This window comes from Paroedura picta, chromosome 6 (assembly GCF_049243985.1).
Source record: "Paroedura picta isolate Pp20150507F chromosome 6, Ppicta_v3.0, whole genome shotgun sequence".
Lineage (NCBI taxonomy): Eukaryota > Metazoa > Chordata > Lepidosauria > Squamata > Gekkonidae > Paroedura > Paroedura picta.
This window is the reverse complement of record NC_135374.1, coordinates 73,012,310-73,027,641: the sequence shown is the minus strand read 5'-3', so window position 1 is coordinate 73,027,641 and position 15,332 is coordinate 73,012,310. Positions and strand designations below refer to the sequence as shown.

Below are 15,332 nucleotides of genomic sequence, written 5' to 3'. Positions count from 1 at the left end.
TCTTAAAGGTCTTTCATATAACATACTACCAGGTCCTTTAACTGAAGATGCCTGGGATTGAACTTGGGGACTTCTGCATGCCAAGCAGAATCTCTGCTATTGAGGCACATCCCCTCCCAACTAACTACTTTTGTAACTACACCTTCTCATCTACTCTTTATCTGGGCATTGACAACAATGATTAACACCAATACTTTGGTAACCAATTCTTCTGTGTTGGTGCTGATCTGCCCAAGTATTAGTTAAACAAAGAGAGCACATATATTTATCATTGTATTTTTTTTACTTTCCACATTTGGCATGGCTATATGAAGAGCCCAGAACACAGTTAATGCTCATTAAAAGTAAATACCCAATGATGACTTTAAGGTACAGTACACCCCTGTGTAAGTAAACATAATATTCTGGAGGCTGCTTTTAGAATCTTGTATTATGGTGTCAGTTCTCTTCCCTCATGAAAACATTATATACATATGTAAGGCTTTGTTGCTGGGCAAAACATACAATAAGTCTGCAAGGTATACCAAAAATTAAAGGTTGGTGATTGTAAGTTTTCTTTTTAAATTCCTTCAGGTTTCAGAACCACAAACATACATTTACCTTTCCTCCTCCAATAAAAGCCATGCTACAAGTACATATCCTGAAATTTCAACTTTTTTCTCATTCAAGCAATGTTCTTAGGGAACAGTAACAGTGAGGATCCAGGTGATCTAACTGGAGATTTAATTCTGATAGGAAGACTTGCACATGTGAAATACAAGCATGTCCTAAGGATAAAGCTACAACACCTTGTGTGCCTGATGACCACAGAGAAATTTTGATCAGTTCTTCCTTTTATGCATGCAAGATGTGAGGTCTCTCATGATGAAAACACTGTATACAGGAAGGTGTAGTCAAGCAGCTGGGTTTATCTCCCAAACATACAGAAAACAAGTCCTCCTATTATTTTAACTGCTTATAGTGGCTTTCAATATCTGTTTGGGAAATGTCTTGAAAAATTATGCTCACTAGTGAACAATATAGATCAGAGTCTTGATTATTGAAAGTAACCCCTAGAAATGGGCCTTCAGTATTATAACCATATTATGTCCTATTAGCATGTTGCTAATAGGCTTGTTATGCAAATAAGTCTGTGCTTGGGTGGGATAGATCAGCTGGTTGTTTGTAATTTCTTATTCCAGATTCTATTAGATGAAACTTCTAACAGTTATGTGTGTCCCTGCTAGAAGATAGAGTGTTTAAAATTATCAATGACTTGGAAACAGATAGCTCTTGAATTCAAGCATTACTTTTTCCCCTTTGCTATGTGCAGCATCTTCTGTAAAAGAAATAGTTTATTTATCTCTAGGGCAGGTTTACACAAACCACTACATGCTGTTATCTGTCAGGTGTCTCCCATGCAGTTGCAACAGGCAAGAACTAATAGATGATGCGAAGGAGGTAGGGATCCTGCGGGGAAATGACCATGTCCTCCTACAATTCTTTTTGAGATGGTGAGGGCCATGGAAGTTCATAGTCCGATGTGTATGTTAGACTTTCATAGGGAGGACTTTAATAAACTCAGAGACATGATGAGAGTTATCCTGTGGACAAGAATGCTGGAAGAGAAAGTAACAAGTGACAGGTGGGCTCTCCTTAAACAAGAGCTTTTGCATGATCAAGCCATTATTATTCAAGCAAGATGGAAACATGGTAGGAGATCCAAGAAGCCTATTTAGATGAACAGAGAATTTCAGGAGCAGCTAAGGAATAAAAAGGAAATGTTCAAGAATTGGAGGGAAAGTCAGAGCTCTAAAGAAGAGAATCTACAGGTTACAAGGCACTGTAGCTAAGCCATCAGAGAGGCCAAAGCTGAAAGTGAGCTGAGATTGGCCAGAGAAGCCTACCACAACAAGAAAAGTTTTTTTGGATATGTGAGGAACAAATGTAAGGTTATTGAGGCAATAGGCCTTCTGTTGAGTGAAGATGGAGAGATTCTGACAGAGGACAAAAAGCAGAAAGACTCAATACCTATTTTGCCTCTCTTTCCCCCCAGAAGAATATAGACACATCTACGGATGGCTGTAGGCAAGGCATCGTGTCTGGGTGGCAGGTTGACATGGACAGAGAGGTTGTCGAGAGGCACCTTGCTGCACTGGATGAGTTAAAATGCCCTGGCCTGGATGGTGTGTACCCAAGAAGTGCTCAAAGAACTTCCTGATGAACTTGTAGAATCTTTGTCCATCATCTTTAGGACATCTTGGGGGACTGGAGATATACCAGCAGACTGGAGAATGTTATCCCACTCTACATAAAAAGGGAGGAGAGGTGGCTCAGGAAATTAGAGGCCAGTGAGTCTGACCTCAATTGCAGAGAAAATAATGGATTCTAAAGGGGGCAATCTGCCAACATCTGAAAGACAATGTGTTGATCCGGGGAAGTCAGCATTGATTTGTTTCCAACAAGTCCTGCCAGACCACCCTGATTTACTTCTTTGACAGAGAGATGGGGTTACTAGATCATGGAAACTCAGTTGATGTTGCTTACCTAGATTTTAGTAAAGCTTTTGACAATATTCCTCATGATGTTCTGACAGGTAAACTAGAGGTCTGCAGACTAGATTTTCGGATTGTTAGGTGGATAGGGAACTGGCTAGAAAACCACACCCCAAGAATAGTTGTCAGTGATGTTTAGATTGGAAAGTGAACATTGGGGTGCCACGGGGCTTAGTACTGGGTCCAGTAGTTATCAACATTTTTGTCTGTCATCTGGATTGGAGGGTGGGGTGGATTTGCAGGTGATACCAATTTGGGAATAATAGCATACATCCCAAAAGACAGAGATAGAGTTCAATGAGATTTGAACATGCTGGAGAAGAGGTCAAATGAGAACAAGATGCAATTCAATAAAGAGAAGTACAGAGTTCTACATCTGGGTCACAAAAATGAGAAGCTTGCATAGTGGATGGGAGATACACTTCTGGGTAGCAATGTGTGTGAATGAGATCTTAGGGTACCTATGGACTGTAAACTAACCATGAGCAGACCATGTGATGTGACAGTTAGGCAGGCAGCTGCAGTTTTGGGCTTACATCAAAATCTCAAAATATGAAAGTCCCACTGTATCCGACATTGGTCAGACCTCATCTGGAGTACTGTGTGTAGTTCTGGAGGCCTCACTTCAAAAAAGGACATGAACAAAATTGAAAGGGTGCAGAAGAGAGCCATGGAGATGATCTGGGGCCTGGGGATCAAGCTCTATGAGGAAAGGCTGAGGGACTTCGGAATATTCAGCCTGGAGAAGGAGAGGGGATATGATTGCTTGAAGTATTTGAAAGGTTGTTACTTGGAGGAGGGTAGGAAACAATTCCTGTTGGCAACAGAGGATAGGACCTACAGTAATGGCTTTAAATAATGTGTAGGACAGTATCAGCTAGATATCAGGAAATCATTTTTCACAGTCAGAGTAGTTCAGCAGTGGAATAGGCTGCCTAAGGAGGTGGTGAGCTCCCCCTCACTTTCAGTCTTTAAGCAGTAGCTGGAAAGATACTTATCATGGATGTTTTAAGCTGATCCTGCATTGAGCAGAGGGTTGGACTAGATGGCCTGTATAGCCCCTTCCAACTCTATGATTCTATCAGGATAGGGAGCAAAAACAGGACATATGTGGAACCCCTAGTAAGTCACCACTGATAGGTCTTGGGCTGCCTTTGCTTCAAATATCATATTATACAGGCTTGCTTTAGGTTGCAAATTATTCATTTCAGAAATCAAATTGATCAATAACAGCTAGTCTATGGAATGATGAATTATGGGAGAACTCCTGTTCCAGAGGATGTGGCTAAGGAGATGGTGGCTTGAATGCATAAAAAAGAGCCACCCTGAAATCTGATGCCTTACTAGACATGCTATGAAAACCCACCAATATCCATAATGCATTTACATTACTTTACAGGGTGGGCTTGTGATGTTTGGCTTTGGCATTTTCAAGGCTAGGTGTGGATACCCCAATGACAAAAGCTGCTGTAGTTGCAAAAAGGAACCCAAGCTGGGTCTATACAGTAAATATACAATTTCTCAATGCACTTATGCTCTGCATAAGTGTGTGTATACAGTATGAGCATGCTTTCATATTATGAAAAAACATTTTAAAAACAGTCTATTAGGTTTATACTATACAGTATGGGGGGAAATGTAGTGGGGTATATAGTTCACTGAAAAAAAACCTTAAAAGGTGTTCCCATCCTGAAATAAGCCCAATGAAGTTCAAGTTCTAATGTAATGGTGTGCATCCAGGGCATTCATGGATTCCTTCATTTTCAAAATAAGCTCATGAGGTTGGTCTTGTCAATTGTCCCTGGAAGGCTCAAAGATTGTCTGAACAGGGAGGGTGAGCAACCCGTTTTCAGATTCTTCTTTAAATAATTATGTATCTGTGGAAATAATTTTAAAAGCCAACCTGTGGATTTGAAACATTAGTAGCACAGATCTTGGACACTGTATATATACATTAAAAATAAAAAGAATCCAACCACTCTTTAAAACCGTACCCAAGATACTGCTTTCTGGCTAAACAGCTTTCTGAGCAAAATCAAATAAACTGCTGATTAAAAAATTGGAGCTTCTCAGGCACTAGTAAAATAGAGGACGACCAAACAAATTGCATTCACATTAAAGCAACCTTGCCCTATACAAAAGCCTGCTCAACAAGCAACATTCACAAACTTAATCAGATTCAAAGAGTTTCCAGTGTGGGAGATAAGAGAGTTCAGTTCCACTGGCATGGTTGGATTTTTTTTTGGGGGGGGGGGGTGTCTTATTCTCCTTTGTTTCCACAAAGCACAGCTTTTGGGTGCTTCCATGTAGTGTTTCTTATTCATTCTGAGAAGGTCCAGCTTTTAGCAGTGGTGGAATGGAACTTAAACGTAGATACATCTTGTTTACCCAAAAGGGGCTGCCACATCATTCCAAGCACCAGTCTGCTTCCTTTCAAATGATGTACAGTCCCCCTTTTATGCAAGATTCCCCATCAATATTCAGTAGCTTTAGCATCAGCAACAACAGCACAGTACATTGCTCAGAATGGTTGGTGTGCAGCTCAGATATTTTGCATCTCCTTGTCATCATTCACTGCTGGTCCAGCAACCCTCTTTTCTACAAGTATCTGTGCTGTAGCTGAGATCACCAGTGTCCATGTGGTGCGCTCTTCCTGTTTCAGAAATATCCCATGCATTGTTTTTCTTATTTCTCCCATTTCACTTGTAGATTAGAGAGACATTTGTGTATTTTGTTTCTCTTCTTTGTACTGTTTATTTTATTTTTTACTTTTCATCTTCATCTCCCTCGCTCATGCTGCTAATGGATGCTGAGGCAGCTTTTGGAGATGAAGGGGGCGACATTTTCCTGAAGAGCCAGGGAGAAGGGGGTGATGGAGACCGTGATGGGGACCGTCCTCGCGTTGGACTGCTTGTGGGACTTTGTCTTGGAGATAAGGCTTGGAGCATGCGGCCACTCCTCTCTTGAAACATCTGCTTCTGGAAAAGAGAACAAAACAGGTGCATGACACACTGTAGCAGGAGAGGACAGTCAACTTGGAAGAGGGAACAGCAGAGATTTAGAATGGACCTACATGCTGAAAAGTTGGCAGTAGATATGCAGAATGAGATACCAAGATACTATTCTTGGACATGTGATGATGTGTGTTTTTCAATCAAATTCAAGTTTTACATTTGCATTACTGATTAATGCCTGATTAATTACTGAATATTAATTTATCTGGGATTAATATTTGTAGGCATAGAATGTGTTTCCCTGGAACTAATCCATCTATATTGATGGGAAGCATTTCTTTGAATGGTTACTGCTGTTCTCCAAAGAGATACAAGGAAGTTATCTGGTATCAATAATGCCTGTTCTGTCATAAACACACTGCACACCATGGGTTAAAGTAACCCCCATATGTCAGAAGAAACATTTAGAGCCAGCGTGATGGTTAGAATGTTCACCTAGAATCCAGGAGTATGAAGTTTAAATCCCCAGTCTGCTGTGAAAACTTACTAGGTGACGTTGGACTAGAACCACATTCTCAAACACTGGTTTGCCAGTGCCTTCCCCAGTCATTACCGTTTACCCCCCAGCAAGCTGGGTACTCAAGCCGGCTGCTGGGATTGAACTCCCAACCTCACGAGTAGAGCTTCAGACTGCATATCTGCTGTCTTACCACTCTGCGCCACAAGAGGCTGACCATCATACGGTATATTAAAAAGAATAAATCAGAAATGAAAGGCTAACATCTCTTTATTTCAGCTGCTGCATCAAAATAAAGCAGCTACTGTATTGTTAACTAGTCATTTCTACACAGGGTCTTCTTCTTTTTTATTTCTGAGCATTTTTCAACTCAACATTTCCCTGAGCATTGACAGGCGAATTAGTTATAGAAAATTAAGCATCATCTTTGCCTAACTTCTGCCAACAATGCCAACAGGATAGCTCCTTTGTTTTTGGTATGGCATATCGACTGACTCAGTCCTTGATCAAGCTTTTAAAATATTGACTGCCTTGTGGAAGAGGAAAGGATAAAAAAAAAAAATACTGGCAAGTTATCTTTGCCACAGCATCAAAATGATGTAGCTATTGTAGGGTTAAGTATTTATGTTCACATAACACATTTCTTTTTAGAAAATAGATATCTTGACACACAGAGCTACTCCCCCCAGCTCACTGAGGGGGTATGATTGAATGAAATATCACACGGTGTATGAAGCAAAATGAGTAGAGGAAGGCATACTTGGGAGTGAGGACTTGGGTTAACAGAAACATTGGTTTTTAAAAATTAGTTTCCTGCATTAAGCTTGCATTTCACAGGGAGCAACTTTACACACCCTGGGGAAAAGTTGGTTTACTGTCATTAAGCTCTACCTCAGAACTATGCCAAGTCAGAATTCATTCTTCAATGGGTAATTATATGTGACTTGGTTCCACAAAGGCCTTTATGTAGAATTATTTCCAGTTTCCTGCTCTGGGGATGCAAATGTCACTCTCAGTCACAGAAGAAACAACATTTCTTCTCACTTTATATTTTCACATGGTAAAACTGAACATGCCCCTCATTACAGCATTATATGTCTTTTCGAAGCTCTAATCATACTCTTCCCAACAAAAATTCTTTAAGACTCTGTGTGTTCTCTATTCTGTTAAGAAATCAAAAATATGGACTTTAAAAGAGAAGGATAATGGAGGACACAGATATTAATGCAATGGTTCTCAACCTGGGGGTTGGGACCCCTTTGGGGTTGAGGCAGGGCAAGCAGCTTGGCTGGGGGGGCACCTCCTGCAGGCGCCCGCACATGGTGGGACAAGAGACAAAACAGAACTGAGAAACCCTGGAAAAAAACCAATTTATATATAATCATGAACAATGGATCTTCACGCCATTGGTCAGTTTAAGATTGGTCACTTGCATAATTTTATGGTTGGGGTCACCCCAACATGAGGAACTGTATTAAAGGGTCATGGCAATAGGAAGGTTAAGAACCACTGCATTAATGGCTATTAGTCATGAATACAGGAAATCTTCATTTTTAGAAAAAGAAACTCTCTGGATACCAGTGCTGGGAAGCAACAATAGATAGAGGTGTTTGTTTTCATGATCTATAAGCTTTCCAAGGGCATCTGGTTGACTGCTGTTTGAATATAGATGCTGGGCTAGATGGATTGCTGTTCTGATTCAGTAGGGCTATTCTCATGATAAAGACTTGGAAGGCAACAAAGCTCTGTGGAATACAGAAGGCCCCCAGTTTCAATCCTTCATAGACTTGAGATAATCCCATTTACCCTATCATATGTATTCTTTTCCAGGGCTGCTTTTCTCCACTTAACTTCCTAATTGGAAGGTGGATTTTTTTTTTGGGGGGGGGTCTAATCATGTTCAAATCACCTCTTTCCCATCCTCAGTACACTCTTTTCAAAATTCCAATACAGTTCAAGTGAGTTATCTAATGGCCAACATGGAAAGATGGCTATTTCCTGAGGTCCCAACCACATGGGTGCCATTTTTGTTCTGTCAGTCCCTTACAGATGCCTTTTCCCCCACTGCATAACTGGAGGTCGTTTTTTTTTTTTTAATGTGTATTACCCTAAAAGGCCTACAACAGTGCAGTGGGGATGGAGGGGAAATGGCAGCTGAAAGAGGAGTGTGCACAGAAGACTCCAGTGAGATAGGCCCATTGCCAATGTGAATGCCTCTGCCCTGGGAAACAGTGCCTCCAGGTGACCTAGTAATATTGGGATAAGAGCACAGGGTAAAATGTTAAACTTTACCCAACACTATTATTATTTTTTATTATTATCATTATAATTTTATTTATATCCCATCTCCCATATTTATATCCCAGGTGGCTCACATAAAATCCCATCCCCTAAAATCCATAGCAATGACAGTAAAATTACAGTGATTAACAGCCAATTAGAGCCTCTTGTGGCGCAGAGTGGTAAGGCAGCGATATGCTGTCTGAATCTGTCTGCCCATGAGGTTGGGAGTTCAATCCCAGCAGCCGGCTCAAGGTTGACTCAGCCTTCCATCCTTCCGAGGTCGGTAAAATGAGTACCCAGCTTGCTGCTGGGGGGTAAACGGTAATGACTGGGGAAGGCACTGGCAAACCACCCCGTATTGAGTCTGCCAGGAAAACGCTAGAGGGCGTCACCCCAAGGGTCAGACATGACTCGGTGCTTGCACAGGGGATACCTTTACCTTTACCTTTAACAGCCAATTGGTCAACAATAAAACAACAAGTGATGGCATAGTCCTAATCATCGAGTCTCCGCATCCTCAGCTGCAGGGAGGTGGAGGGAAGCTGGTACTCACTACCGCCGGTTTGTGAGGGGGGGCCTGATCCTCCTCACCGCCCGGCCTCACCATAAGCCTGGCGGAAGAGCTCCGTCTTACAGGCCCTGCGGAATGCTGGTAATTCCCACAGGGCCCTCAGCTCTTCTGGGAGCTCATTCCACCAGGTCGGGGCCAGGACCGAAAAGGCCCTGGCCCTAGTTAAGGCCAGGCGGGCTTCCTTGGGGCCGGGGATAACCAATAAATTAGCCCCCGCTGAGCGTAAAGCCCTGCGGGGAATACAGGGCGAAAGGCGGGCCCTCATATACACTGTCAAAACCAAAATCTTGAACCTGATCCGGAATATAACCGGTAGCCAGTGCAGCTGCATCAGGACTAGCTTGATATCGGCCCTCCACGGTGTAGCTGTGAGGACCCTAGCAGCCGCATTTTGGACTAGTTGTAGTTTCCAGATCAAGCCCAGAGGCAGGCCAGTGTAGAGCGAGTTACAGAAATCTAATCTGGAGAAATCTAATCTGGAGAAATCTAATCTGGAGAAATCTAATCTAGTTATTATCTAAACACCCATTTAAAAAAGTTTAAAGAGATGGGAGATGTAATAGATTTCCAATAGTTCATTCAATTTGGCCCCAATATTCATAGTGGTAATGCACACAATACAAATAATCATGCAACTGTAATTATACGACAACTAATACAAAGAAGTATTTTCTAGGTTCTGCAGCTGTTAACAGAGATGGAGCAAATTTACAAAAATATCAAGGAGGTTAAAGAATGGTGAAGTTGTACCCAAGCTCCATCTGGTCCAAATAGCTCTAAGAAGTTGCCAATAAATTCTCTGGACTTCTCTTCCCATTTTTGAATGAGATCATGACTTTTTTCTTCCACTCGATTCACAAATTCTTTTGATTTTTCTTCAACATTCTTGACTTTTTCCTTCATTTTGTCTACCTGATTCTGAAAACGGTATTTCTTTTCCTAGTAAAATAATATAAACAAATCAAAAAGCTACAAAGCATGAAAAAAATATTGACTGTGTTAAAATTATTACCTAGCTGGCAAGTAATCTATATAGCATTACTGTTAATTCTAAATATTCAGTATGAATCTGAAAACATCATGCTAAGAGTAATGATTTCAGAAAATTAAATGTATTTATCCATAGGTTTCTCTATTGTTCTAAGACGGAAGGGGGGCTGCTTTATTAGATAATATTCCTTCAGCTTACTACAACAAACAGGTGTGAAGTATCAGTCCTATTTGATTAATTAACAACAATGAGGTAGGAAACTGATGGGGTGGAATACCAAATTTGTGTCACTTCAGACTACAAAAAAATGTGTAGTAAAATAGTCTATTAAGACAAAAACATTCTGGGTAGCCATCTTCCTGAAGCATACATATTTGGAGCATGATTTTTTAAATATATATATATTTCATAAGTGAGAATTGAAAAAACTGACAGCCTGAAATAATTCTTCTCACTCAGTCTACCATCTTGTTCTATGTAATGAGCAGAAAGGCTTGGCCTTTGGAGAAAAACATTCCTCAGGTGCTTGGGTCTTTTTGCCTTTAGGATAGCAAGTCTATGTACTGTGTTTTTGTTTTCTTTTTTTAACTTCTGGAGGTAGCAGTAATGTACCACACAGAAGTGTTTAATGGGTTCTCTCCATGGAGTATCAAAATACTGTCTCTATGGCTATTAGATAGAGCAGTGGTCCCCAACCGCTGGGCGCGGCCCAGCGTCGGGCCGCAAAGGCCTCGGCGCCGGGCCACACTCCCTCTTCCCACCTCCCCCTGCAGCGAGAAGCTCGCCAGGCCGTGAGCAAATCGGGTGCTGAAGCGGCCGATTAGCTTGCGGCCCGGCAAGCTTCTCGCTTTGGGAGGGAGGGGCCGATTTGTTCATTGCCTGGAGGGGCGGGGAGAGGGAGCCGCGGCCACTGGCATGCTGGTAGCTCGTGTGCGTTTGCGTCCGGTGGGGGCACAAACGCCCACACACGGCAGTTTTGCGCATGTGCACATGCGAAGCGCTGCCACGCATGCGCATTTGCGCCCCTGCCGGATGCAAACGCACACGCACGGCAAGTCCACACATGCACGTTTGCGCTGGGACTGCTGCGCATGCGCAGGGCCCCGGGCCGCCCTCTCCCCTTACTCAGCAGCAGTGGTCCGCAGCAGCCGGAAGGTTGCGGACCGCTGAGATAGAGGATCCAGGAGAGACAGTATAAAGAAGGCAGGCTGGCACAGTGGTTGCCCATTTTAAATTTCAGTCTGTTTTAGCATGTGTCAACTATGGTCTTCAGCCTGTCACCTGATGTCTGCTTTCCCATTTAAAACAGTGCCCTGACATCAACCTGATTCTGGACCTTCTCTATTGTGGCTCCCAATCTGTGGAATGAAATCCCTGAAAAGGTGAGGGCTGCTCCATCTCTAGTCCATCAAAAGATCTGTTTGCCACGGTTTTTGATGGCCTTGAAGAGCAGACATCTTTTTTGGAGGGGAAGGAGGGATTTTGGGTTTGTTATTTTATTTTGATTTTATCTTACAATTTTTAATTATTGTTGCAAACTAACAAGAGCCAAGTAGTTAGGCAGATTTAAATATTTTAATAAATGATAAAATGTTGTGCTTTCTTTATTCTCCCTGGATGCCACAGAACTGAAGAATGCGCTACCATTGTACAGTCAGGGCAAAGGGCAGCACATACTTAGAATTTGTGAAAAGAGGGAAAATTAGAATGTGTAGGTAGAACCTGGGAAGGGTTAATGAACTGATGAAATTAGTGCAGGTGAATTGATTTAGGGGGATCTGGTATGGCAAATTAATTTAGAAGGATTAACAAAAAAGGAAATTAACTGGGATGCTTGAGGTGCAGATACCATCTCTGTACTCTGCAAGTCAGTTGTTTCCTTTGAGCCCAGTATTCTAATAGTGCCTGCAGAAACTACAATCAAGGCACAACAATAATAATATTTTCCCATTATCTGACCATAAGCATGTTCAGAGGTATATTGCCTCAGAATATGGAGATCCCAGTTAGCTATTTTGGGAGAGCTGAATTTAAGCAGTAATAACAGTCTGAGATGGAAGGAGCTAAGTGAAGATACAGTAGCAGAAGCTTGGACACTGTAGACATTGCAAGTGATAAACAACAAACAGGGAGCTAAACTGTAGAACTCTTATGCCTTCTTCCTGCCCTGTCTCCCATTTTTAACCAGATGGTGTTCACAGAGGAAAATATGCAGTGCTTCTGTAACCCCCTCCCCCAAACTGTCCTGACACGTGTCCCTTGCAGGTTGGAATCTTCAAAGTATTCCGATGCCGGAATACGAGAGACAGCCCTCCAATGGCTGATCTCCTTCCTCCGGGATCGTAGACAGAGGGTTGCAATTGGAGACAAAACATCAGACCGTCGTCAACTTACTTGTGGAGTCCCACAAGGAGCGGTCCTCTCTCCTATCCTATTCAATATCTTTATGCGCCCTCTCGCACAACTGGTTCGGAGGTTTGGGCTGGGTTGTCATCAATATGCCGATGACACCCAGCTCTTCCTCCTGATGGATGGCCGCCCTGACTCCCCCCCAGAAGCATTAGCCAGCTGCCTGGAAGCAGTGACGAGATGGCTGAAGCAGAGTCGTCTGAAGCTCAATCCTTCAAAGACGGAGGTCCTGTGGCTGGGTAGGAAGGGCCCATGCGAGGAAGCGTGCCTGCCTGCCCTGGATGGAGTACAGCTCTCCACGGCTCACTCCGCCAGGAACCTAGGCGTGATTCTGGATACTTCCCTTACAATGGAAGCCCAGATCACAAAGGTAGCGCGGCTGGCATTTTACCATCTCCGCCAAGCCAAACTACTAGCGCCCTACCTGGCCCCGGAACACCTAGCCACAGTGATCCATGCGACGGTCACCTCTAGACTGGACTTCTGTAACTCGCTCTACGCAGGCCTGCCCTTAGCCTTGACCCGGAAACTACAGCTGGTCCAAAACGCAGCGGCCAGGATCCTCACAGCAACACCGTGGAGGTCCCACATCCGGCCCATTCTCCACCAACTGCAGTGGTTGCCAGTTGAATTCCGGATCAGACTAAAGGTTCTGGTAATTACCTTCAAGGCCATTCACGGTCAGGGCCCAGTGTACCTGAGGGACCGCCTCCCCGCCTATGCCCCTAAAAGAGCTCTGCGCTCCACCGCCACCAACCGGCTAATGGTCCCTGGCCCTAAAGAAGTCCGCCTGGTCTCGACCAGGGCCAGAGCATTCTCTGTACTGGCCCCCACCTGGTGGAATGAGCTCCCGGAGGAGATCAGGGCCCTGACGGAGCTTAAACAGTTCCGCAGGGCCTGCAAAAAGGAGCTCCTCCACCAGGCATTTGGTTGAGACCAGGCACAACCAACAGCGAATGAAGGGCCCCCGCTCCCCCCCTCCCCCCATCTCCCCCCTCTCTCCCCCCTTCCTCCCAGAACTCCACCAGAGCGCTCTGGACCTGTTGTGGTATTGCACCGTTCCATCGTTATATTATTTTATTATACTGTCATACTGTTACATTATTCTGTTATATGGTTACAACCACTGTTATTATTTACTGTATGTTTTAACGAAGACTGTTTCATGTATCGTTGGTTAGTTTTAATGTAAACCGCCCTGAGCCTTCGGGGAGGGCGGTATATAAATCTAAATAAATAAATAAATAAATAAATAAATAAATAAATAAAATGCTGGAATATCTGTGGAGCAGAGGATATTTTCCACTGATCTCTCAGGGCCAAGTTACATGTGATATTATAGTTCTGTGATTTGAACTCTGGATGCATTATTTTGGACCTAAAAGCCCAACCTCCAATATGGATTGTGGCCACTGTGCTGGGCAAAAGAGGGAGTCAACAGTTGTTTCCTCAGTTTAAAATGCCCCCCCCCCAGCAGTTTTTTATTCTGGTAAAAAAAATTAGCCACAATACAAGTATCTCACATCAATAATAAGATGATACACAGAATAACAACTAAAGAGTAAACAACCAGTCCGTGTATACAAATATCTGTTACTTTTCCCTATTGGGGCTCAAAGGGGAAATAGTTACAGTAGGAGAAACAGTATGGCCCATTCCGCACAGGTTTATTGTAGCAGGAGTGTGACAAATTGTAATCGCTACTGAAATGCAGTTATGCACAATGTTGTACACAATCTGCCACATTCCTGAAACCGATCAGCAAAAAGCACTTCGTTGTAGCGCTTCCAGGGAAATCCCAAAAAGTAGATTCACCCTCTGGAAAGTGCTACACTCTTGCAACCAATCTGCAACACTAGCGAAAAAGTTCTGTGCATTACCATTGTTGCGGTTTCAGCAAAGTCCCTCCCCCTGGCTCTCTCCTCTGATCTTCTGGCGAAGCAATCGCCATTTTCTTTTCTCGGAGCGAGTGGAGAGCAACGAACCGGCGAGCCTTCATTCACCAGCGAGGCTTCTCCGGCTGCAGTCCCTCCACAGAGCTGCTTTAAAGCTCGCCTCTAGTCACCAAGCACAACACAGCCCCGTTTGCAAGTTCCCTTTATTTTCGGCCGAAAATCGCACCCGGGCACGGGGGAGGATTTTTTTTTCACTCGGGGGAGCGTGGCAATGATGAATCGCCAGCTCATACACCACCTGCCAGCTAGATGGGTCTCTCTGTTGCAACGAATCAATGCAGATTCGTTGCAATGTGTGTGTGTGTGTTTTTTTTTAACCTGTCTTAAAGGGAAAGGGGCTTTTCGGGAGCATGATAATGGCCGCCCATTGGCTGTTCATTTGAGTGATGGCCAGGGGTGGGACAAAGCACAGGAAAAATCGCTTCCTGGCTAGCGATTTTTGTGAGACCGGAAACCTGTGGGAAACGATTGCAACGCTACTGGATTCCACTACAAAGGCAGGTATGCATAACACCAAATTCCACTATTTTAAATTTCGGAATTGCTTACTGTAAACAATTGGCCACATTGATTCTTGTGCAGAATGGGCCTATGTGTTGGGGGGGGGTGAGAGGGAGAGGAATTAAATCTCCAGTGGCATGGTCCTGGTCCACTCATCAGCTGCCTTTTATGGCCAAATAAACGTTTGAATGATGTTATATGCAGTTTGGCCCTTAGAGCCTAGTGAAGAGGGGTTGTTGTTAATGACTGTGTCCCAAAACAGAAACATTGTAAAATAAATTGTAGGCTATGTTCTTAATAGAAACCAAAAAACCTTTACAGATGTTAAAGGTATACATCATATTTCTCTTAAATAGATGCATATGGGTACATATTTTGATTTCTCCTCATGTACACAGATGAAGAAATTGCAGCTGGCAATGAGTGTGTTGAACACTCATAAATGTAATCTTAATACACAATGCCCTGTGTGTTCATAAAGGCTAATACATCACATTTGGAGCAGTCATACTGTAAATGTGACACAGGAAGAGTGTTAAGCTTAATGAATAATGTCAAATAGAACGCAAAACTTGTTATTTTTCCATCTACCCCCTTTAATTCTCCAAATCCAGTTT

The 15,332-nt window shown here is 43.2% G+C and overlaps 1 protein-coding gene across 2 annotated transcripts in view; it reads right to left on the bottom strand.

Annotated features, from left to right (window-relative positions):
- Window positions 1-264: 264 nt before the first annotated feature.
- Window positions 265-15,332, bottom strand: part of PCYT1B (phosphate cytidylyltransferase 1B, choline) — a 49,101-nt gene continuing 34,033 nt past the window's right edge. For both annotated transcript variants that reach the window (XM_077343008.1, XM_077343007.1), the window contains exons 7-8: window positions 9,610-9,798; window positions 265-5,512 (exon numbers count right to left, since the gene is read on the bottom strand). In XM_077343008.1, coding sequence (XP_077199123.1) covers window positions 5,300-5,512; window positions 9,610-9,798 — 402 coding nt within the window. In that variant the 3' untranslated portion in view covers window positions 265-5,299. The remainder of the gene's footprint in view (window positions 5,513-9,609; window positions 9,799-15,332) is intronic.